Source organism: Balaenoptera ricei, chromosome 21 (assembly GCF_028023285.1).
Source record: "Balaenoptera ricei isolate mBalRic1 chromosome 21, mBalRic1.hap2, whole genome shotgun sequence".
In the NCBI taxonomy this organism is placed as follows: Eukaryota; Metazoa; Chordata; class Mammalia; order Artiodactyla; family Balaenopteridae; genus Balaenoptera; species Balaenoptera ricei.
In genome coordinates, this window is record NC_082659.1 from 23,841,245 (window position 1) to 23,866,801 (window position 25,557).

The following is a 25,557-nucleotide window of genomic DNA, read 5'->3' on the forward strand; positions in this document are numbered from 1 at the left end:
GGAGTTCCAGCCTGCCCTGAAGATTTCTCACCTGCCTAGCCAGCCCCACAATCACGCTGACCAATTCCCTGCAATAAATCTCTTAATATATTATCTCCTAGTGGTTCTGTTTCTGTGGTCGAACCCTGGCTGATACGCCCAGTATATGACATCTATCTGAGACTAGAGTCAGAAAGGGGGGTGGGGGCCGAGGGCAGGTGGAAGCTGTTTGGGTCTGAGATTCAGCCTGGCTTCCTGGAGAATGAAAGTGTGATTAGAGAAAGAGAAAGAGGAAGAGAACATGAAATTAAAGAAGAGAGAACTGGGCAGGGGCTGGATTTTAAAAGGAATGGGAAGTAAAATAACTGAATCTGGTTTTTAAAGGATGATTTTAGCTACAGGAGAGGGGCTTGGATGGGGGTGTGATTTCAGAGGTCAAGGGTGGAAGGGGCAGACTACAGGGGGAGATTAGAGAGGAGGCAGAGTAAATGATGCAAAGTGTAAGAATGAGATGTAGGAGCAGCAGAACTTGCCGGTGAATTATGTATGGAGAGGTGAGGACTGCCAAGGATGACTGTTGAGCTTCTTGCTTGAGCAACTGGGTGAATGGCAGACTCCTTTACTGAGACAGAGATCAAATGACCAACTTGGATCCTCTGGAGAGAGGGCAAGGGCGTAAATCAAAAGCTCTGTTCTGGACATTTTAGGTTTCATAAGACCTTGAGGCACCCAAGTGGACACGTCAAGTAGGCAATCGAATAATCAGCTCAGCAAGGAGGACAGAATTAGAGATATTAACCTGAGACCGACAGCAGGTAGAGGGTACTTAACTTATGGGAATAACGAGCTCACACTGAAAGGGAAAAGGGCCCAGGGTTTAGCAGTAGGATGCTTAAGGAAAGGAGACTGAGAATGAACAGTGGGGTATAATGAGGTCACAATGACGTGCGTTGGATCAAACTAAACGGCTGTTTTAAATCCGAGTCCATCGATCCCCGGATTGCGCTAAAACCAGATGGTGGCCACGCACCGCCCCCTGGCACAAGCCCGCTTACACCTGCGAAGTGGAACCTTAAACCAGAGCCGGCCCCGCCCCGCCCCCGCGAGCAGCCCCAGGCTCCGCCCCTTCCCGATCCTGCCAGGCCCTGCAATCGCTCGTAGAGATCGTCGCTTTGCCCAGGCGGTTGTGTAGATCCAACTGGAGGTCAGGCCCAAACCATGGCGGAAAAGACTCAAAAAAGGTGGGTCGCTGTCTGAGAAAAGCCTGTTCTGTCCTCTCCGCAGGGGTGGAACCTGTTCTTGGTCGCCTGTGGTGGGGACTTAGATGGTGTCTTATCCCGGGCGCCCGGCTTAGACGGTTCCTAAGGTCCAGACCGGGGCCTCCGCGGAGGGAGGGGGCGACGGAGTAGCGGCCCGTGAAGGTATACGGAATGGGGCGGGGAAGCTTCTGGTTCTCGGTCCCTCCGCGACCTCCCCGGTTCTCCTCCGCCACGCGCCTGCGCGGAAGCGGTCTCGGGCGGGGCTGCGAGGGGAGGAGGGTGTTGCCCCCCGCCCCGGACACGGAGGAACCGTCCCCTTCCTTTCCGCTGCCCTCGGGGTGCCTGTAGCTGCCCTGTGTCCCCGACACACACGGGAGTGCCGGCCGCTCCCCAGTCCCTTCCTGCCTGTCGTGGGCGCTGTGTGTTTGTGTAGACGGACTCCAGGGGGGCCGCCCCTGGACCAAAACTAGCTGCTTTGTAGACGCGTGGGGACAGGCCCTGGGGCTGCTTCTCCAGTGGTCGTACTGGCTGGGCACTCTGGGTGGAAAGGAGCGGCTGGGATGGGGACACGCTTAAGTTAAACTGTTCCCCACAGCAGCAGTGTCGAGCACCCTCTGGTGACTCTCTCTGAAAAAGAAAACCGACAAACCTTGTTTTGGGTGCCATAAATTAACATTTAGGTTCTTCTTCTCTTTAGGCAGGTAATTGTAATCTTTTTCATAAGATAAAGAGGAAAGATCTAAGAATATTATGCACAGTGTATAGTAGTGTGCAGTGGAGATAAAGGTGGTGTTGATTGTTGTTTTAATAAGTAGGTCTTTGGCTAAGCCTTCTCCCAGCTGCCTGTTTTCCCCGTCCGCCCCATCACTCCCAGGTACAGTGAGGTCTACGTGGAGATGTTCGGACCACGTTTTAATTGATCTAGCGGTGAGTTTAATTATTCCTGCCTCACAAAGTGTGCTGATTGTAACACACACTACCTGGAGCCTCTTTCTTCTGCATAAAACTGAAGACAGGGCATTTTTGAGTCTCACCTGTTCTCGCTTGCCCAGGATAAGTTAAACGTTAGATAATACTTTTTTCATAAAAAAATCATAGCGAGAGGGAGGCTGAGGGAATGGAAAACTGGGATGGGAAATCATGTCTAAAATGAGATGTTTTATAGAGGTTAGTTTATTTGTCCAGGGCTTAATAAAATTGCTTTTTTAAACACACAAACCAACTTGAAAAAACATTTACAAATGTTGATACATTCAAGGGCAGCATCATTCAGCTGTCACAGAAAGAATATCCAAAACGACAGGATGTTTCCAGGAAACTTTCAGCTAACAGAAAAGAGATGACTGGCGTTAGAATAATGATGTCCGGGAAATGAACTTTGCTTCAAGACATTTAAAGTCTCTGGGCTTCAGTTTCCTCATCTAGAAAATGAGAGATTTGGACCGTTTTCTGTTTTCTGCTTCATGTCACTGAAGTTTTTTCTTTCTTCTATTCAGTAGAAAGGTTTTATATTTTCTGTGATTTCAGCAGACAATCGACACGTAGTAACCCAGATGGATCATTTTAAAATTTTGTTAACTTGTTCCTTGTAGAAAGTCAGTGCCTGTCAAAATGATGGGAGCAGACATAGCTGTGTCTAATCTCAACAACATTTCTTGAAGATAGACCCAGGGATTATTAGTTTTTGGTTTGATATTCTTTTTACTTAGAGCTTTAAAAATACTTTGTGGTAGGAAGGTTTGTTCACCGAAATTTATAGAAGAAAAATTCTTGCACGTCTTTTTTTAGTTTTTCACATCAGTAAGGAAGTGGTGATTTTTAAAAATATTTATTTTTGGTGTTACTTTTCATTTATATTAGGGAATATTTGGGAGGATTCTGGAATATGAATGATGGAGAGACATATTAAAGAGTTTGTACCCTGCTGACTCTTCAGAGCTGTATTTCTGGTCTAGAACTCTCTCATGGCTCCAGATCTGGATATACTGGGTCTTTCTCCATGGATACCTCAAGCTGAGTTCATCTAAAATTTAACCAAATAATTTCATTTTTCATTTTCTTTCTTTTCTATGTACTGATGTTTTTCATATCTTCCCACAGGTATGTCAAATGCCTCGTAAAATTTTTTTCCAAATGCTCATCACATAATCTTTCTGTTTTTTTTCTTTTTTCCTAGAAATCTTCCCTTTGAAGTCCTCTGTGAACTTTGCTCTCTAAGACTGATGCACAGCTGTTATCCTGATGTTTCCCTCTGTCCTTGCACGCTGGAGCCTCTGTTTCTAGAATCTGTCTTGTCTGTTGGTTTACTTTTATTTAGCTAAGTACATCCTTCATTAGCTTCCTAACAAAGAGTGCATAGGAGATTTTTTTTTTAGTCCTTGCAAGTCTAAAAATGTCTTTATTTTCCTTCCATAGTTGTTTGCTAGTTTGGCTGGATAAACAGCTCTAGGTTAAACCTAGTTTTCACTCAGATTTCTGTAACGATTGTTTGCTGGTCTTGTAGTATCCAGTATTGCTCTTAAGAAATCTGATGCCATTCTGATTATTTCTTCCCCTCCGTGTGTGACTATTGCACCCCCCACCCCTGGAAACTTTTGAGGATCTTCTCTATAGTGTTCAAAAATTTTATGATAATGGTACTTGGCATGGGTGTTTTGCATTCACTGAGTCCTTCCAGAGTGGAGATTGATAGCCTTATGTCCTGGGGAATTTTCTTGTATTATTCTTTCATAGTTTATTCTCCACCAATATCTCTATTTTCTCCTTTCAAGATTACTTTTATTGGGATTACTTTTATACCTCATGTATTGGTCCTGTAACCGTCCTGCCTTTTCTCTTTTTTTTTTTACATTTTGTTCTACTTTCTGGGTGAGCTCTTTTTTTAACCTCCATCCTTCTAGTGAATTTTAAATATTAGTCATGTGTTTTATTTCTAGGACCTCTTTCTTAGACTCTGTTCCTTTTTCATAGGCTTCTGTCTTGACTTATGTAGTAGTGTCTCATTTCTCTCAATTGTAAGGGTTGTGTGTTTTCAATGTTTTCTTCTACTATCTGAATTAACTGTGTTTCTTCAAACTACTTTTTTTTCCTGGTTGTTTTGGTTTTTTCCTTCTTAGTTGGAGGCTTTCCAGATGTATCTGATAATGGCCTTCTGTCCATTCTGTCCATTGTTAAGCATGAGAACAGCACAGCTGGGAGCTCCAGGTATATGCATTAGGCTTGTCCTCTCATGTGTTTCAGGGTAGAGCAGGTCAGGCAGGAAGCTGAGCTTTTCATTGAAGAACTCAGGATGTCTGGTAGTTTCTGTAGAAAAGAATCATCTTCTTATCTCCTTGCTGCCTGAAATTGTGTATGAGGCCAGGAAGGCACATGGGGAAGGGTGCTGGTGGTCTCACTGTTGCTGTGCCCGTCACTGTCACCTGGCTTTGGCCTGATATCTTAAGTGCAGCGCCTCATGGAGGGGCCGGTCATCACCCGGCTGTGCCCCTGAGGATGGGGACCGGGGGCAGACATCCGACTGCTTGGTTGCCTCACGTTTTCTCCCCTTCCCTAGTACCTAGTGCCTCCAGGCTAAGCCTCGCAGTGACTTTTCCTGCTGCTTACAGTCTTCTGAAGGTCTTGACATCTTTCATCTGCTGTTATCTCCTCTCCCTTGCTCTTTGGGAATAGTACTTCTTTTATTCCTTTACTGTTGTTTTAGTGGTATTTTGCAAGGAGAGATAAGTTGTCCATGTAGACCAGGGGTGGGCAAACTTTTTCTGTAAAAAGGTAGTATTACCTTGTTTTTATTGTTAAGGAGTACATAGTGTTCCAATAAGCTGGTGGCAATATTTTATTTCATTACCTCTCCCTTTTTATGGCTATCAAGGTTATTAGCAATGTTTCACTGTTCTGAATAATACTATAATGACCAATTTGTGCATCTATTTTCCTCCTATTGAATTCTTTTTTTTTTTTTCCCTCCTATTGAATTCTTGATGATAGAACTACAGAAATAGATTTCCTAGATCACACATTATGAATATTTTTATGATTCCTGGTGCATATTGGTACAGTAATTTCAAAGAGGTGTCCTGATAGTGCCACCAGAAATGTCCTAGTGTCTCAGTTAAATTACAGCTGCATCATCATTGGATAGCTGTCATTAAAGGGAAAACAAAACACCATCACCCTGAACAAACTAATACAAGATAAGAAATGGACCAGAATATAACCATATTGAATATTCCAAGTATTCACGCTTATTTCGTAACACAGCCTTTCATTTCTTCCCTCCATTGACTTGTGTCATTTCTGCTAGTACGATATCAAGCATCCTGGTTGTAATATGACACAGAACAGTTATGAACAGTGGTCTAGAAATATTCTAACCCATGCCATTGTGAGTATGGTGTAATCAGGTTATATTTGTGATAGCAGTTTATTGGAGACTGAAAGTAATGAGAAGTAATGCTAATGAAAAATAATAATTTTTTCCTTGGTTAAAGAGGATTGTTGCTGAAGCAGTGGGAGAAATGATTTGAAGAACAGAAAAACTGGTCTTAAAGGGAAACTAAGGAGTCTAAAGTTCATTAAATGATACTTACAAGTTACATGAAAGTATTTTTAGATAAAATAAAGGGAGAGACACTTTTAGGGATTATGATTTGAGGGGGACTTTTTCAGGAAAGTGGATAAAGTTTCACCCTGATTATGGAAACATATCCAGGACCTCTTTAGTACCTGGCCTTAAGAAAATTTGATCAATTATTGATTGATTGATTGGATAGGTAATGCATTTGTGTGATTCAAAATGCAAGCAATTTAAAAAATGATATATAATGAAAAAAATCTTCCATCTACCGTTGTGTCCCTGCTATCTAGCTCCTCTCTCTGAAGGCAGTGAGTATTGATTGTTTCTTACCTGTTCTTCCAGAGATAGTTTGGAAATATTCAAGAAAATACAAATATTAAGCAGTTACACACTAGTACTGCTGTACAGATTGCACCAGTTGTAAATGATGCTCAAAAGTCATTTCAGAAAAGCTGAATGTGCTAAACACTTAAGTATTTTATTAGAATGGTAAGGTTGTCTTGTTTAAGTTCATGTTGCATATAATGAAAATTTTCAGTCATCAAGGAGGACAAATTTTAAAAACATGAATCTGTTTCACAGTAAAACATTTGAAAAAATAAAACTTTGCAATAATATTTTTTAAAATCAAAGAAGTATCCAAAAAAGACATGAAAAACAAATAGAAAGTACCATTAAATTTGTTTATAGTATCCACTGTATGTTAAAAATAAGCAAGTAGGGACTTCCCTGGTGGCGCAGTGGTTAAGAACCCGCCTGCCAATGCAGGGGACACGGGTTTGAGCCCCAGTCTGGGAAGATCCTACATGCCACAGAGCAACTAAGCCCGTGCACCACAACTACTGAGCCTGCATTCTAGAGCCCACAAGCCACAACTACGGAGCCCGAGTGCCACAACTACTGAAGCCCGCGCGCCTAGAGAGAGCCCGTGCTCCGCAACAAGAGAATCCACTGCTATGAGAAGCCCGCGCACCACAGTGAAGAGTAGCCCCCGCTCACGGCAACTAGAGAAAGCCCGTGCTCAGCAACGAAGACCCAATGCAGCCAAAGATAGATAAATAAATTAATTAATTAAAAATAAATAAATAAGTATTTTCATACATGAATATTTATAGAACTTAATGATATTGATATGAGTGAATCATTGCACTCTAGATTTCTGGTCCTTGCTGGTGGTGATATAAATATTTATTTAAATATAAATACGATGTTTACTGAAATGAGAAAACAACTTTCTGGAAAATTTATAAATCAAGGCTGTAACATGCAAATCAAGAAAACTTCAACTGTTTTATATACCAGGTTTTAGTAATTTACTTGAAATGCAAAGTTCATGTCTTAGAAGAAACTTTGATAGGTTTTGTTTATCTTGTAGAGCTAGAACATGGCAAGGATGTCTGGTTTCATCACTCTTCTATTTAATATCATACTGGAAGTCTTAGGGCAATAAGGGAAGAAAAAGAAATAATATGAATACAAATTGGAAAAGAAGAAATAAAACTGTCCCTATCCACAGATAACAAAATTGTTTACATGAAACTGGTTTACATGGAAAATCCCAGAGAATCTATAAAACTACTGGAACTAAGTGGGTTTAGCAAGGTTGCAAGATACAAGGTCAATATACAAAGTTATTGTAATCCTGTAAACTTGCAGTGAACAACTAGAAATCAAAATTTTGAAAAATTCACACAGACATAAAGTAAAAATATCTAAAATAGTATTGTTATTTCATAGAAACAGAGCAGATTTAACACCATGAATAATATCATTACTACTAAGAAAAATTATTAATGACTACAAGTTACTTAATGATTATCAGTTTAATGGGGAAGTCATTTGGTACAGTTCTTCATGTCAGCTCATGGCTCAGCTAGGGCAGCATTTAGCTAGATTCAGCTGTGTCCAACAAAAGATCACAGCAGAATATCAAAAACATTAATAAATTATTTGGAAATTATTAATTTTTTGAATAATTTGCACTACAATTTATATCACTTGATCAGTTTTATCATATACATAGAGAATAAATAGGAATATTTGTAAATTTTAAATTTCTACGTTGATTTCTATATTAATATTGCATTGCTACACTGTTAAATATTTTGAATGAACATTCTTTTTCCTCTTTTTAACCAAAATACTGGCATGTTACTATCCATCTTCTGGCTTTGATTTTGTTGACTTAACAATGTAGCTTGGAGATCATTCCAACTCTTTACATACAGGATTATTCATTCTTTATTATGCTGTATATTAGTTCATAGTATACCATAATTTATTAACCAGTTCCCTACTAATGAATATCTAGATTGTTTTGAGCTTTTTGCTATTTAGAAACAATGTTGGTGTTAAAAGAGTCCAAAGCCTCTTTTCCTCTCGAGCATTTTAAGAACGCATGATAAATAATTTTAGCTCAGTGGATGGTGTGCCACCTGAGAAGTTTATAATATATTAAATCTTACAGTTTACTTTTCATTTTTCTTTCAGTTTGTTTTAACCTTTTTCTCATTGCAGTGTCAGGATAGCTTCTATAACACTATTTTTAAACTGTACACATGATGAATGTTACCTTTTTTTTCCTACAGTGTGAAGATTGCACCTGGAGCAGTTGTGTGCGTAGAGAGTGAAATCAGGGGTGATGTAACTATAGGTAAGAAAATAGCCTATTAGTGTTGTTTCTCAAGAATTGGTGTGATTTATTTCAGTGCTTTACAGTTCATTAGGTATTATTTTCTATGTTTGACTGATGTCCTAATTTTATTGAGAAACAGTGTATTTCTCTAAGTGTTTAATATTTCTAAAAGAATTTAGTGTGATGGAGTCTATATTTAAACTCATGTCTGATAAACTAACAAGGCAATATAGTAAAGTCATTTTTTTATCTGAGAGACAGCTATTGTGTACCTACTATGTGCCAGGCACTGTGCTAGCACTAGGGACCCAGCAGTGAACACAGCAGACACAGGTACTGCCTTCACAGAGCTTACATTCTGTTAAGAGTATAAACCACGGAGTCTGACAGACTTGGGGTAGCATCCTCGCTCTTAACCTGCTCAGTTACCTCTGGCATGTCACTTAACCTGTCTCATTTTCCCCATCTGTGTAATTGTGTGTATCAGAATTAGGTTCAACTGCTTGTAGTGGTGGCTTACACACTCAAAGCTTTACTCCCTTATGTAAAAAGCCCAGGGGTAGGCAATTCAGGGCCTGTCAGTTGATTGTCTGGGAGCTGCAGCCTTGCAGGCCAGGATGTGATGGCTAGAGCACGGAGAGTGATCTTGGATAAGAAAGGGGAGGAGCAGAGACAAAGGGTGTGCCTCCCAGTGCATCAGCTCCCCTTAAATAGTCTTCCTGAAAGTTCCACACAGTCTTTTGCCTTGGTCTTGGTCTCATGGACACACTTAGCTACAGAGAAGGCTGGGAGATGTAGTCTGAACTGGACGCATTGCTGCCCCCTTATTGGGTTCTGTTACAAGGCAAAAGGGAAGAATGGATATTCGGTGGTAGTTAGCAGCTTTTGTCACAGGCAAAATACTAGTGCCTCCCTCAGAGGTTTTTTTTTTTTTAACCTCATAGGTTTTTGAAGGATTAAATAAAAGAATATTTGTGAAAGTCATTGCCCAATACCTAACAGATAGTAAGCACTCAATAAACGTTGGCTAATCACACTGTAAAATCAGTGTAGCCTTGTTAGAGGTGAAGTCCAACATTTAAATCAACTGAACAATTTAACACGAGGCAGCTTGCTTATACGAACATGATTTAATTCCCCCAAATGCACATTTTAGCACATCCTAGTTCTTTTACATGTGTTTTCACTGGACATGGTGCCCTGGTAGCTTTATTAACATGAGCCCATCCTTACTAGCCCCTGTGTGTTGCTGGAGTAGAGCTTTCAGGGAACTAAGTACACTTTCAGAGAGAAGATATGCCTTGTTCCCTTATACTAACAATATCTGTAAAAGAAAAAAAAATTTTTTTAATTTTAGTAAGTCGAAGCCTCCAGCCACTTCAGGCATCATGTCTTATAAAACCATGTCTTAAGACTGTGCCTGTATTGGGGACTTCCCTGGTGGCCCAGTGGTTAAGACTCTGCACTCCCAATGCAGGGGGCCTGGGTTCGATCCCTGGTCAGGGAATTAGATCCCACATGCATGCCACAACTAAGGAGCCGGCAAGCCGCAACTAAGGAGCCCGCCTGCTGCAACTAAGACCCGGCATAACCAAATAAATAAATAAATAAAGGAAATACAGCATTAAATTACTAAAAAAAAAAAAAAAAAAAAGATCGTGCCAGTATTATGGAACATCATTAGGAATTTGCCAGGTTGGATTTATTTAATTATAATATTTTAAATTGACAGAATTTCAAAGTTTACATGGTGGCTTTTTCTTTCCAGTGCTATATTAACTCTTTGTTAACACTTAAACCACTTGCAGATTTTTTATGAGGAGAAATTATTATAGTCACATGTTTATCAAAATGTTCCTAGGGAAGTCCCTCCTCTGCATTTTTATTCTAGTATTTTTATGGTTTTCTTCATGATTCGAGGAATAACATCTAATAGTATCCCACAAGGTATTCTATAATTAGAAGGAAAATAAGAATAATTACTTTCCCTCTCATTTCTACTTCTTCCTCACTTTAAACAATAAGTGTTCAGTATCTACTGTGTAGTAGATATATAGATGGTATGAATGTCTCTACAGGCATAAATGTACACACAGGTATACATATATGTGTGTGTGTGTTTCAGATTTGAAATAACAGGTCCTGTCCTTGCAAAGCACCCCTAGAATAGCAGTAAAGGCTTTATCCTGTGAAACGGAGAGCTGGACCACTACATAGGACTGGGGCCTGGGGGATTCAGGAATCAGCGCTCGCTTTTCTGTTCTCCCTCTGTCTTTCATTTCTTTGTGCTTCTCCCCTTTGTTTATCCCTTTCATCCTCCTGCCTTCTGTAAATGTTGAAATTATGTAAAGAAATACAGTATTTAAATCTACTTTCCGTGTAAGCTGATTACCATCTGATCATGCACAACTTTGATGGTTAAAATATAAAATGATTGTTCAACACAGATTTTCAGTGACGGATTGTAGCATAAGAAATGGTAATTTTTTAAAAACTAGTGATTTGAAGTTTATCATAGAATGGATCTAAGTTAATATTTGTTGGGTTTATTTTTGACCCAGTTTTTTAGAACAAGAAAATTTGCTTACGTTACAGAAACATCTCAATTTTTTAAATTGAGGAAAGGGGCTTCCCTGGCAGTCCAGTGGTTGGGAGTTTGCCTTCCAGAGCTGGGGACACAGGTTCGATCCCTGGTCGGGGAACTAGGATCCCACAGGCCTCGGGGCAATTAGGCCCACGCGCCGCAGCTCTTGAGCCCGTGCCCAAACTAGAGAGAAGCCCATGTTCCGCAGCTAAGACCTGATGCAGCCCAAAAATATAAATAAATAAATATTTTGAAAGAAAATTAAGGAAAAGATTCAGAAGTGATATAGTTACCCAGTGTTCTATGTTACACAATTCTTATCTCATTTTCATTGTGCCTGTTTCTTATCTCTAATTTTATATATAAATATCGAAATTTTCCAGTATTGGTATTTAGTCATTTCTGTCATGTTATATTTGGTATAAAATTAACTCTTATCTTTTGATACTATTAATTCATTTTTCTGATGTAATACATCAGATTAAAAAAGCTCCTGGGAGATATAAAGTTAAATCAAAGCTGAGAGTAGAGATAAGTTATCTGATTTAATCTCACTCTCCCTACCATGTTTTTTTAAAATTATTTTTAGTGTTGTGGTTTTTGTTTTTTTTGGGGGGGGGGGTGTGGAATTTTCTTCTTAGGGAAACTTTTATTTTATTTATTTTTAATAATTTTTATTGGAGTATAGTTGATTTACAATGTTGTGTTAGTTTCTGCTGTACAGCGAAGTGAATCAGTTATACATATACATCTATCCACTCTTTTTTAGATTCTTTTCCTATATAGGTCATTACAGAGTGCTGAGTAGAGCTCCCTGTGCTATACAGTAGGTCCTTATTAGTTGTCTATTTTATACATAGTGGTATGTATATGTCAGTTCTGATCTCCCAGCTTATCCCTCCCCCTCCCTTTTCCCCCTGGTAACTGTAAGTTTGTTTTCTACATCTGTGATTCTATTTCTGTTTTGTAAGTAAGTTCATTTGTACCATTTTTTTAGATTCCACATATAAGCAATATATGATATTTGTCTTTGTCTGAATTACTTCACTTAGTATGATCATCTCTAGGTCCTTCCATGTTGCTGCAAATGGCATTATTTTATTCTTTCTCATGGCTGAGTAATATTCCATTGTATATATATATATACCACATCTTTATCCATTCCTCTGTCAATGGACTATTTTTCAACATATGACTGTTTTTGTTTTTGCTTAATTTATCAGAATAGCTAATGTAAGTCTTCTGTTACAGTATGAGATTTGAGCACTTAATAAGCTCTGTTTTCTGGCTTAAGTGGCAGTAAATTTAAGTGTAGTTTAATTAATAGATTTTTCAGGATGTTTTACATAACTTTTCATTCCCTCATCAGTTTTACTCTTACCAAATTATTCCATTCTGAAATATTTGAGGAGGAAAGTAATTTTTTAAAAAAATTAATTTATTTAATTAATTTTGCCTGCATTGGATCTTCGTTGCTGCACGCGGGCTTTCTCTAGTTGAGGTGAGTGGAGGCCACTCTTTTTTTTTTTTTTTTTAATTATTATTTATTTATTTATTTTGGCTGTGTTGGGTCTTCGTTTCTGTGCGAGGGCTTCCTCTAGTTGTGGCAAGCGGGGGCCACTCTTCATCGCGGTGCACGGGTCTCTCATTATCGCAGCCTCTCTTGTTGCGGAGCACAGGCTCCAGACGCGCAGGCTCAGTAGTTGTGGCTCACGGGCCCAGTTGCTCCGCGGCATGTGGAATCTTCCCAGACCAGGGCTCGAACCCGCGTCCCCTGCATTATCAGGCAGATTCTCAACCACTGCGCCACCAGGAAAGCCCGAGGAAAGTAATTTTTTCCTTTGTTGTGTTTCAGTTAGTAGAACATTAAACCTGATCTTCTGTTTTCCTAGAAAATCAGGTATTTGGTTTATCAAAGAAACTAGTCCGAAGCTTTGAAGTATTGTCCTTAACCAGAAACCCTATGGCTGTGGCTCTGCAGGAGCCTGACCCTTTCATTAGAGGCAGCTAGGAAACAGACCTTGGGAAAAATAACAGCACTCTCGTTAATTATAATTTGGGTAAATAAGGTTTCATAGTATGAAGCCTGTTTTTAATTAGATTGCCTTGATTCATGGGCCATGCGTTATTTCCTGAAAATTTTGTTTTGAAAGCTGAAAGACATTTCAGAAAGGTAGCTCTGAGCACAGTCCTGTAGTCCTGTTATAGGGTGAAGGCAGACTCCTGGGGTTAGGACAGGGCTTGGTGGGACATCGTAATGTGAAGGCAGAACTGAATACAGTGGCAAAGCTTTGTGATGGAAGCACTTTGTCCCACTTATTCTGTTGTTCTTTCCATTAGAGTTTTTAATATAAACTTCCCTTTTATTGTGGAAATCTTTTTTTTTTAACTGAGGTAACATTGGTTTATAACATTATGTAAGTTTCATATGTACATTATATGGAAATCTTTTTCAATAAAGCAGAACAGTGGCTGTGACTTGAGAAATTCATCAAATATAAAGCAGTTCTTAAAGGTACTTCAGCTTACAGGTCAAAGGAATTGTTTTCATTTTCAAAAGAGACCTTGTGGCTTTTGGAGCTATTTATTGACATATGAAAATGTCCACAGAGATTGCTTTCTGTGGCAAAGATAGACAGGAAAAATGCCCTTTACTAAATGAGGGGAATGGAAATTTGATGCAAGGAATGTCTTTCTGGCTGGGTTGCATCAAGCCCGGCCAACCATTTAGAAAAATAATTCATCAGCCAGTGAGGCAGCTCCAACTCTAGACACACTTATCCAAACAAGGAGATAAGCCAAATAGGGTTTCAGCACATTTGGTAAGAAAATATACAAACTGCCCTGCCAGAAAGAGCGCCAAGAAAGTTCACAGCAGCCTTTTAAAAAAAAAACTTTCCATGGTGATAGATTTTTATTGTTAAAGCATTTTAACCTCAAGACCCTTCAGCTTGGTTTGAATTCAGACCCATTCTAGGTAAAAATGCCTCTTGCGTGCAGAAAAGTACGGAGCAGACTGTGCTCACATTCCAGTGTCTTGGACTAGTGCTCAGGTTGCGGGCTGTCTGGTGCCGACCTCCAGCGCTGCGCAGAGACAAAGCCTCACTCACCTAAGTCAGAAAGTTCCTTTAAGGAGTTCACCAAACTTAAGTCTTAGCAGTCACGTATCCTGCGGTTCATATACACATACTAACCTCTCTAGTCTCTGCCCAAAAAAGACCTACAAGAAGTTAAGGGAAGCTATTCAGTTTATTGTCACCCATGACCTTGCTGTTAACATCACAACTTGAGGTAGATAGTTTCACCTTTCAAGTCATTTCAGCCCTGAACTCCAAGACTTGTAGTTTGGCAGTGCGGCCACCAGGTGGAGGTGTTGTCCTAAACACAGGTCTCACAGCAGCTGCTCACAGGTCTCATATAATGCTTTATATCCCAGGGCAAGGCCGTTAGATTTATAACCAGTTTTGCAGTTACTTATTAACAAACTTATTAATAATGATAAAAACAATAACAATAATAAACACCTGGCTAAAATAGCCCCAGCATTATTTTTAAATATTGTGTAAGAAGACATGGGATTTGGGATTATTTAATTTTTAAAAATTTGTGCTCATCTCTTTGGGTTTCTTTTGTATAATTAACATGTATTACATTATTTTTGAAAGGGAAAGATGAAAATACCAATTGTTTTCAAAGCTGTACTTTAGAGGAACTTTTAAAGAAGCACAGGTCCCAGTGGTACTTTTGTCTTATTAGCCCTTTCTCAGGTAGTTTCTTGCAAGGCTGCTTGTTGTCAAAAGCTGCAGCCTGAGTACCAGCAGAATATCTAGTGCCTCTGGCTACTTACCTAGCTGTGGCAAAGGATCTGCTTTCTGTCACAGTCATGACGATCTCTTCCTCCTGTCAGATTTTTAATGCTAGCAATGGAAAATTATTAATTTTATTAATTATTAATCTTTTTCACTATCTTACAGTATGGTCAAGAATTTTCCTCCCTGGTTAAAAAGAGGTTTTACCCCAGTACCTGAGTATCAGGGAAGTAAAGCACTCCCTTTTCTTCTGTTTCTCAGACCAGAAGGAGTTATTTTATTTACTGTGATAAAGTTCTTAGCTCTTAGTGTCAGGTAGTGATGAACTTCCCATTTTGAAGAACTGTGATCTCCTTTTGAAACATTATTTTATATAATCCACACTTCAGCCCAGTGAGGTAGGTTATCATACTCATCTTTTTATAGATGAGAAAACTGAGGCATTTGAGAGATTAAGCACATAGCCTTTAAGTGATAAAGGCCAGAGCCTGGACTTTCTAGACAAGGGGTGGGGTGCTAGCTGGGGCTTTAATTATAAAGAACCTAAAATAGAAAGATCGTGTCCCTTTATCATAGAATATTTTGACGTAAAATGTAAATCTGGTATTGTGCAAACTACAGATTTAAATTGGTTCACATGGCTGGAAGACCTGTAAGAAATTTCTCATTTCAAAGGAATCCAGTGTTTGTTTCAGCAATGTTTTAGCACCTCTCCCCAAAAGTGGTAACTTCTAAATGCCCCTTATTAAGGGATTGGTTAAATAAATTATGGTATATTCATATGATGTGAAATAATATTCAGCCATTAAAAAGAATAACCAGCTAGATGTACTTATATGGAAAAATCACCATGACTTATTAGGTGAAAAAGCAAATTGCAGAATAAGTACTATTCCTTGTTTTTTTGAAAAAGTATGTATTTGTAATTCGTATCTTTTCTCCTTTATTTTTTAACTTTCTAATGAAGTATATTTTATATGCAGTGATATTTACAGATTTTAAATATATTGTAGTACTTAAGTCTGGAATAATATACTGCAAATTTTTAAGAATAGTTACCTCTAGGGAATGGGATTAGCAAGAGGAGAGAGGATCTTTCACTTTTGGCTTTGATTGAGGTTTTTCTAATGAGTATGTATTCCTTTCATAAATGTGTGTGTGTGTGTGTGTGTGTGTGTGTGTGTGTGTGTGTGTGTGTGTTTTTAACAAAGGAAAAAGGCACACGTGGTCACAGTCATGGTCGCTTTGAGAAGCTTCCCAGGGCTCTCAGTGATCCCATCTTCTATTCTGAAATCTCCTATCCTGAACAGGAGAATTTGCCAGGGAAATTGCACTTTAGCAGCTGAGAATTTGGGGAGCCAGAGGTGACAGAAATAACAAAGCCACTCTCTGTGCATCCTTTGACTTGGGCCCCACCCTCTTTATCAATCCCCAGCTCTTCATTGTTAGCGGAAAAAATAAGCTGCACCGAGATTCCTTCCAATTCTCTGGGCACCTGGAATGCCTCTTTATTTAATACATTTTTGAGCAAGCATGTTAAGTATTCCCAATTTTTAAGATAAACAGATCAAAAGGGCAAGTATAGCACACATTCCTTTTTGTTTCCCTGTAACATACAGCCCTGCCTGTCACAAGCAGATAATGATTACTGAATAAATTAACAAGTTATTAATGTACTTTATTAAAACAATAGAATACTGAATTTCATGGACAGTGCCATCTATCTGACTCCCCTCCTACTTTCTGTCAGCACTTCTGCCCACCCTCTCTTACTTTCAGAGTCAGTTACTTCCTGTCTGCGTGTTTACAGATAAAAATGGCCTTGGTATGGGTGGGGGGGCAGGTGTTGGAGGGAGAGGCTGCCGTGAGAGATTTTGTTTTCTCATTGGTGGTTTCATTATCACCCAAATGCTAGGCCTTTGGGTAAATAAAGCAGGGCGAGGGGATGTTACCGGGTTTAGGCAGTGCAGTGGACCCCGACAGTGGGCTTGATGAGAGCCCTTCCTGCCCCTCGACTTGAGGTTGGAGTCACTGCCTCAGGTCTCCCTTTATCAGAGTCGCAGGACCCCAGTAACCATGCTTGGCTCCTTCCTCTGCCTGCCGTTGCCCCTTTCCACTGGTTAAAATCACATCCTAGACCAGTAGGGGTGGTGACGGAGTAACAAAGCTAAGGTTAGTCTCCATGTTTTCTAGCTCTCATCTCGCCCATATTTCCTCTTAATCCCTTAATAAAAGGACTAATTCTGGGCTTCCCTGGTGGCGCGGTGGTTAAGAATCTGCCTGCCAACGAAGGGGACATGGGTTCGAGCCCTGGTCCGGGAAGATCCCACATGCCGCGGAGCAACTAAGCCCATGTGCCACAACTACTGAGCCTGTGCTCTAGTGCCTGTGAGCCACAATTACTGAAGCCCACGTGCCACAACTACTGAAGCCCACCCACCTAGAGCTGTGCTCCGCAACAAGAGAAGCCACCGCAATGAGAAGCCCGCGCACCGCAACAGAGTAGCCCCCGCTCACTGCAACTAGAGAAAGCCCGCGCACAGCAACGAAGACCCAACGCAGCCAAAAATAAATTAATTAATTAAAATTAATTAATTAATTAGCTAATTAATTTTTTTAAAAAGGACTAATTCTGTAATGCACTAGCATAAGAAAGCACCAACATTGTAAGCAAAGAGAGCCTTACCTTTATGAGGGAAAGGAAGGAAGGGAATTAATTTTTATTGCTGGCTACGTGTCAGAATACTATGTGTACAAACATTATTTCATCTAATTCTTAAAACAGCCCTGCAAGACTGGTATTATCACCACCTCCATTTCACTGCTGAGGTAACAGAGGCTTCAGAACAGAGGGTGAGCGAGGGCTGTCCAGCTCCAAAGCGTGTGCTGTCTCCACTCACCTCGGCTTGAGATTTGGCACGAACGGCAGTGATAACATTTGTAACGTGCCTAGTCTGGTGCCTGGCACCTACTTTAGGAAACGTTCCTCCCAACAGCCTCCTTGGAAGCGCTGCCTTCGAAAGTAATGTCTTTTCACCATACTTTCAACAGGACCCAGGACAGTGATCCACCCTAAAGCACGAATCATTGCGGAAGCTGGGCCCATAGTGATCGGCGAAGGTAACCTAATAGAAGAACAGGCGCTCATCATAAATGCGTGAGTGAGACTTTTACAGATGCTCTGAATCAGGTGCCACAGACAGTGTTTCCATTCATTTCAGCCCCATCTCTAGGGACCTTTTACAACTGACATCTGGAAAGCCCACTATTTGAGAACTAGGGAAACACTAAGCATCTTTTTCTTTTTTTTTTTAATTAATTTATTCATTTTTAACATCTTTATTGGAGTCTAATTGCTTTACAATGGTGTGTTAGTTTCTGCTTTATAACAAAGTGAATCAGCTATACATATACATATATCCCCATATTCCCTCCCTCTTGCGTCTCCCTCCCACCCTCCCTATCCCACCCCTTTAAGTGGTCACAAAGCACCGAGCTGATCTCCCTGTGTTATGCGGCTGCTTCCCATTAGCTATCTATTTTACATTTGGTAGTGTATATATGTCAATGCCACTCTCTCACTTCGTCCCAGCTTACCTTTCCCCCTCCCCGTGTCCTCAAGTCCATTCTCTACGTCTGCGTCTTTATTCCTGTCTTGCCCCTAGGTTCTTCAGAACCTTTTTTTTTTTTAGATTCCATATATATGTGTTAGCACACGGTATTTGTTTTTCTCTTTCTGACTTACTTCACTCTGTAGGACAGACTATGTCCATCCACCTCAATACAAATAACTCAATTTCATTTCTCTTTATGGCTGAGTAATATTCCATTGTATATATGTGCCACATCTTCTTTATCCATTCATCTTAAGCGTCTTTTTCAACACAAGTAATTAGTAAATGAGGAAACCAAAGACCAGAGGGGTAAAGAGACTTGTCCAAGGTGAGATAGCTCGTAGGTGGATGACCAGAATCTCTGAGTCTCGGTCTGATAATCTTCCCCTTGCGTATGACAGCCTCTTCTGTTCCTTAAGCAGGCATTTCCTGAGGACACCCCCAATGGCCCAGTGCTGTGCTCACTGCCTCAAGTAGTCTTTTGGTTGGATGTCTTGGTTCTGGCTGCAATGTTATTACTCATACCTAGACATGTGAACTTAAATCTGATATATATTTTCATATGCTTTGGGGGGTAACACTGAGAATTATATTTGAAAAATTGGGGGTCCTAGAGGCAATTTTTAAACTTTATAAAATATTAGAACATGTACATGATCTTAGTGAACTAGACTATAATACCTATGAAATTTTTATAAGCATTTGTAAAGCTTTCTAGGTAAAATTTTGGCAGGAAATTCAAGCTTATACCTAATTTATAGCAACAGTGTATGGAATTTTTAATAAAGACCTTGGGAAAATACTTAACTGTGATAAAGAGATTGATTTCTCTTAATGCTTACTTAGGATTTGGGAGTTTCTTACTATATTAAGCAGTTTCTTTTTAAAATATATTTTGGCACCTTTAGTGTAAGTCAATTAACAACAGTTAGATTCTGCAGTAACTCAGCTGTCAGAGATAAAGCACTGTTTTTAAATGGCTTTTTCCTCTTAGACCGCAAACATTTTATGTTCTAAATGTTTCAGCTATCCACCTAACAGCATAAAATGATTATTTTATGTGAATATCTGTTTACATTTCGCAGTCTTGAATGATTATTAAGAAAGGAAATTTTTCAAGTTAGGCATGATTTTGATTCCATTTCAACAAGCCGAACGTCCTAGCCAGCATCTTTTCTACCTTGTCCTGGGAAAGGCACACTGGGCTTTGAGTTTAAAAAGTAAACAAAGAAAGGCTGACCTTCTGTACACACCTATGACTTCTTTACATTTCAGTAGTTCTTTTTCAACTCAGAATAAAGTCTTCTGCAGCATAGAGGATAAATAATTCACTTGGATTAAGAAATTACTTACATCGTTACATATATTAAGCTTGATGGAGGTAAAATTGAGAGAATGAACCCAAATTCTAAAACAGCAGAATTGCTTATTGCATTGTTGACTTGTTGATACTTTGTCTCTTCTTTTTTATAGTCACCCTGAAAATATCACTCCTGATGCCGAAGATCCAGAGCCCAAACCTATGATCATTGGCACCAATAATGTGTTTGAAGTTGGCTGTTGTATCCTTTGCCATAATTTAAGCTAAATCATTTCCAGCTGTCTTTTGGTACCTAAATCTCCTCTGTAGAAATTGTTGTAATTTATCTATCAAATACTTACATTATATATATATAATTATTTTCAACACATAATATAATTGTATATAATGTATGTTATATATTATGTAATTTATATTATGTGTATATATAAATATATATAAACTGTGTTTTTAGGACTAGGCCATCCAGCTCTTTGAAAAGACTTATTTACAGTATATCAAAAAAATATCCCCTCTGTTCCATTGAATAACCCGAGTAAAAGAAGTATGCTGTTTTCAGGTGTGCATGCATGCACACACAAACTCACACTCACCTTTTGGAACCATCTTGCTCCTGTTGCTACATCTTGTTGGCAGGTACAGTGACTGAGTGGCCGTAGACATGAAACAGAGTAATCTTGGCTTCAATCCTGGTTTAAGAACCACACTCTGTCCATTTGATTCCTATATAGTTTTAGGTTGACAGTATGTTGTTGTCTGATACAAGGAAATGGTGGATGGAGATGAAAATATTTCATTCTTTGCATTTTTCCCCCCCGAGTGTCACCAGTGCCTTTGCTGATTTCTTTTTTTTTTTTTTTTTTTTTAATTTATTTATTTATTTATTTATTTATTTATTTATTTTTGGCTGTATTGGATCTTCGTTTCTGTGCAAGGGCTTTCTCTAGTTGTGGCAAGCGGGGGCCACTCTTCATCGCTGTGCGCGGGCCTCTCACTGTCACGGCCTCTCTTGTTGCGGAGCACAGGCTTCAGACGCGCAGGCTCAGTAGTTGTGGCTCACGGGCTTAGTTGCTCCGTGGCATGTGGGATCTTCCCAGACCAGGGCTCGAACCCGTGTCCCCTGCATTGGCAGGCAGATTCTCAACCACTGCGCCACCAGGGAAGCCCCCTTTGCTGATTTCATACTCTAAAAAGATAGTAAAATCTTTTCAAGATGTCAGCGAAACATTATTTTATAATAGAAACTGCTTGAAGGAGAAAATCTAAAGGTTTAACAATAGCAAAATATTTAAATAAATTAAGCTGCAAGCATAAAATGGACCACTAGAACCATCAAGCAGTCATTTACAATTATGTTTTTAAAGATTTTTGATGGTATGGGATAAGGCTTGCAAATGGAAGTGAACCGAATAAAGTGAGCTACATACGTTTATATGGTTTGATTTTGTACAGTTTGATTTCCAGTTATATAAAGGGAATTACATATATTTACATAAAGATATATCAAGCCATTAACAGTGCTACCCTTAAGTGATTGGGTGTTAGTTTTCATTTTCTTAATTGTGAAAATATGTTACTCATAATTAGTTTTCATTTTCTTAAAACAACTGTGAAAGCATGTTACTCATAAAATCGGGGTATAAGGTGCTCATTTCTTTAAAACTATAGAAGACATTTATTTATACTTGAGATATTTCTATATAAAGATTAAAACTTTACTTGCAGACTGCCCTGGGCAAGGAGTTCTGGCCAGGCCAGCCTGCGTGGCCCATCCCATGCCTCTGTCCCTGCCCCAGTGCAGGATAAGGACAGAGTGAATTAGTAGGGAAGAAAGATGAACATATTCACAATGTCTACTTAACTCTGGCTTACAGATTCCCAAGCCATGAAAATAGGAGATAATAATGTTATTGAATCAAAAGGTAAGTTATGTTTGGAACTTTATTGTGAAAACTGATTACCTCCTTTTTCTTTGTGGTGTTCCAGAAAACAGCCTAAGTACAGACCATGGCAAAGTGGTGTGCTTGGAAGGAAGGCATGGTTGGAAGTGGGCTAACACAGCTGTGAGACAAATTCTTTGCCTTTAAGGAACCTAATCTAGTAATGTGTTTCATACATTAAATTAAAATTCTAGCTATGTACATTTAAATCAGGATTGAGTTAAACCATAAACTTCAGGTGAAAGATTTGAAAAAGATTTCTCCAAAAAACTAGTGTCTGACTTCCCTGGTGGCTCAGTGGTTAAGAATCCGCCTGCCAGCGCAGGGGACACAGGTTCGAGCCCTGGTCCGGGAAGATCCCACATGCTGCTGAGCAACTAAGCTCGCGAGCCACAGCTACTGAGCCCACATGCCACAACTACTAAAGCATGCATGCCTAGAGCCCATGCTCCACAACAAGAGAAACCACCACAATGAGAAGCCCATGCACCACAGCAAAGAGTAGCCCCTGCTCGCTACAACTAGAGAAAGCCCGCGCGCAGCAACGAAAACCCAACGCAGCCAAAAATAAATAAATAAATAAATAATTGTTAAAAGCCAAAAAAAACTTCCTTCCTTCCTTTAAAAAAAAAACAAAAAAAACTAGAGTCAGTGGTAATTTAGTTGATTAACGTTATTGTAGAATTAAAGAAAAAAAATTAGTTTCTCTAGCAGTTTGCTTTCTTGAATTTCAGGACTGCTTTCCCCTAGCCCATCAGAAACAAATGTAAGCTACTTTATCATAGGCGGGGCTAGGCGGGGGCCATGTAAGTCAGCATCACTGCTGGGAAGCAGCTCCAAGAGCTTGTCCAGAAAGAACCGGAGTGATAAGACTTTTTTAGAATAGTGCCTTTCCTTTCTTGGTCTTGATTGGCATGAAAGAAAATGCTTTCTTTTTTAAAAAAAAATAAAATTAGGCTTTTTGTTAATCTGCTTAATGGTTTTTATTTAATTTGGATTACCAATTATGATGATGATGATTCCCACTGTCATTTTCTATTTATTGTATACTTACTATGTGTCAAACCTGTGCTTGACACTTTACATTTACTATCTCATTTATTCCTTACAGCAAACTATGAAGTGGGATGGTCTCTATTTTATAGATGAACTTGCTCAGAGAATTTACAGTGACTTGCCCAAGATTGCACAGATAGCAGCAGAGCTCTGTTTTGAATGCACTTGATACTAGTCTGGTGCCTGCCTCTGCGCTGTACAAACTCTGGACTAAAGTGATTTCTTAATATTTTTTTAAGGGCAGTTTGTATTTTTAGACTTGCATCATCTTAGGAAAAAAAATAGTGTTCTAGTCATTGAGTGTCTTACATGGTAGTTCTCTCTGTGTCTTTCCTACAGCGTATGTAGGCAGAAACGTAATATTGACAAGTGGTTGCATCATCGGGGCCTGTTGCAACCTGAACACGTTTGAAGTCATCCCTGAGAACACAGTGATTTATGGCACAGACTGCCTTCGTCGGGTGCAGACTGAGCGACCACAGGTACTAGAACCTCTCTTTTAAAAAGAGTCTTTTCTAGGGCTGCTAATTTTCCCAAAATACCACATAATTGTTTTAATGGGGCAGCAAGTCAGCTGTTTAAAAAGCAAATAATTAAAATAAAACATGAGAGAAACATTCCTAAAACTATAATTTCTTTGTAATTATTGAGTCCTTAATATCAGAAATATGTCCAAAGATGACAATGACACATTGATTATGGGAAAAGAAAATCCAGGGATGTTATTCCTAGTCTTATGTATTTTCACTGGAGGTGCATCACCAAGCCTTACAAACTACATGGATTTGCTCCTAAAAATACCAACCTTGGAGGGTAAGGAATGAACCTACCAAATTTATACTGAATAGCCAAGTTGGGTTCATCTATTAGTTTACTAACATAGATACCTTGAAAATAAACACAGCTTGTGAATATGCAGGTATATTTAGATATTTTCCTGTCTTATGAGAAATTGTCCCCTCCTAATAACCAAGAATAATGGGAAGTATGTATTTGGAGTTTCACATTAGAGCAGGAGATAAGTAAGATAGGGCATTTGGGACTTCCTTAGGACAGAAGACATTCTGATTGAAGTTTGGAGCCTCACTGTTCGGCACACTCAGTATATTACCCAGCCTCCTTCCCTTTCCCCAAAGAAAGTATTTTTCAAGACATTTAGCACTTTTGGTTCTTAGCCATATTTTATCAGAAATTAAAATTCCAGTTCTTTCTGGGTTATTGTAATTCTGTAATGTTTGGCTTTTATTATTATTACTATTATTATAAGCAAGTATTACCTCTGTAGACCAAAAAGGAAATAAGAACAAATCCAGTATTTTTTCACTATCTTTCTGCATAACAGCAAAACGATTGAAGAGGGAGAAATGAAGCTGGAGTTGGGTTAAGGGAGATTAGAATTAAATGAGCAAGAATATCTGAAGTTTAATACATAATGGTATGTAAGCAACACTGTTTTCCATTATCTTGCTGATCGGAAGGATCATGTAGAGGTCCTTATTACAAAGGATTCACCCAGACTTTTGGAAACAAAGTTCTTAGGGCAAGGGCCTAAAAGTCCGTAATTTTCACAAGTACTCCAAGTGAGATTTACAGTGAGGGAAGTTTGAGCAAAGCTGGTATATGAAGAGTGAAGATCAGGTAAGTATCATAGCTGTGTGCTCTGTAGGTCATGTAGAAAGCAGTGTACTCGGGGTATTTTACTTGTGTTGTCTACTATAATTGGAATTAGAGGCCAAGGTGAAATCTACGAAAGCAAGGTTGAAAACTGATTAACATATATTTTTATATGTAAAATTTTTTGGCTTTTTCTTATTACCAAACTTAATGTATGTTCATTGTAAATTGAAAAAACAGAAGCAAAAATAAGTCAGTGAATGGGATCCACTTCAGGGGGCACAGGTGCGATCCCTGGATCCCTGGTCATGGAACTAAGATCCTACATGCTGCACAACAGGACCAAAAAAAAAATAAGTCAGTGAAAATCACCTGTAATCCCATGACATAGTGATAATCATTTCTACCTGATACTCTTGGCTTTCTGCTGGTCAGTTCTTAATTCTCTTATCTTTTTAGCCCCAGACACTACAGCTGGATTTCCTGATGAAAATCTTGCCAAACTACCATCACCTAAAGAAGACTATGAAAGGAAGCTCAACTCCAGTTAAGAACTAAGAACAATATATGACATCAAGATAACATTTGTCTTTGACCACTGTCTTTTGAAAGAGCCACAGTGTTTATGCACTCTTAGCAGTCTGCAGAGTAATATGTGTTGACTTTATCTTGTAAAATTGAGTTAGAGAGGAAAGAAATGGGTTTTCATTGTAACTGTCCTCTATAATTTATATAAAATGTATTATTTTCTGATGTCCTTGTCCCATTTCTGATAATTTACAGATTTCTTATTTTGTGTTGTTTTGTTATGTAAAATGTTGGCCATGAATTTTAGTTATATAAAAGACTACCCATGAGAAGAAAGAACATATTGTTATGTATTTATATTCTAGCATTTACTAAACTAAATAAAAATGTTGATGACAGGACTTTCAGTGAATATACTTTAATCAGTTTTTCTACTTGCATCAACTTTCCCAAAATAGCTCTTTTTTGTTTTTTAATTAATTAATTAATTTATTTTTGGCTGTGTTGGGTCTTCGTTTCTGTGCAAGGACTTTCTCTAGCTGTGGCAAGCGGGGGCCACTCTTCATCGCGGTGCGCGGGCCTCCCACTATCGCAGCCTCTCTTGTTGCGGAGCACAGGCTCCAGACGCGCAGGCTCAGTAATTGT

At 39.1% G+C, this 25,557-nt stretch overlaps 1 protein-coding gene across 1 annotated transcript; it reads left to right on the top strand.

Annotated features, from left to right (window-relative positions):
• The first annotated feature begins 1,112 nt into the window (after window positions 1-1,112).
• Window positions 1,113-25,313, top strand: DCTN6 (dynactin subunit 6). The gene is made up of 7 exons (XM_059909290.1): window positions 1,113-1,220; window positions 8,400-8,464; window positions 17,891-17,996; window positions 19,927-20,015; window positions 21,649-21,696; window positions 23,110-23,252; window positions 24,844-25,313. Exons 1-7 carry the CDS (start codon window positions 1,198-1,200, stop codon window positions 24,940-24,942), a joined length of 573 nt encoding a protein of 190 aa, XP_059765273.1. The 5' UTR covers window positions 1,113-1,197; the 3' UTR covers window positions 24,943-25,313.
• Window positions 25,314-25,557: the final 244 nt, after the last annotated feature.

Excerpts from the sequence above, each read along its gene's own strand:
- DCTN6 (XM_059909290.1), top strand. The coding sequence starts at position 1,198 with ATGGCGGAAAAGACTCAAAAAAG. Across the intron at positions 8,465-17,890 it reads CAGGGGTGATGTAACTATAG|GACCCAGGACAGTGATCCAC; the intron begins GTAAGAAAATAG and ends TACTTTCAACAG. Across the intron at positions 20,016-21,648 it reads TGTGTTTGAAGTTGGCTGTT|ATTCCCAAGCCATGAAAATA; the intron begins GTATCCTTTGCC and ends TCTGGCTTACAG.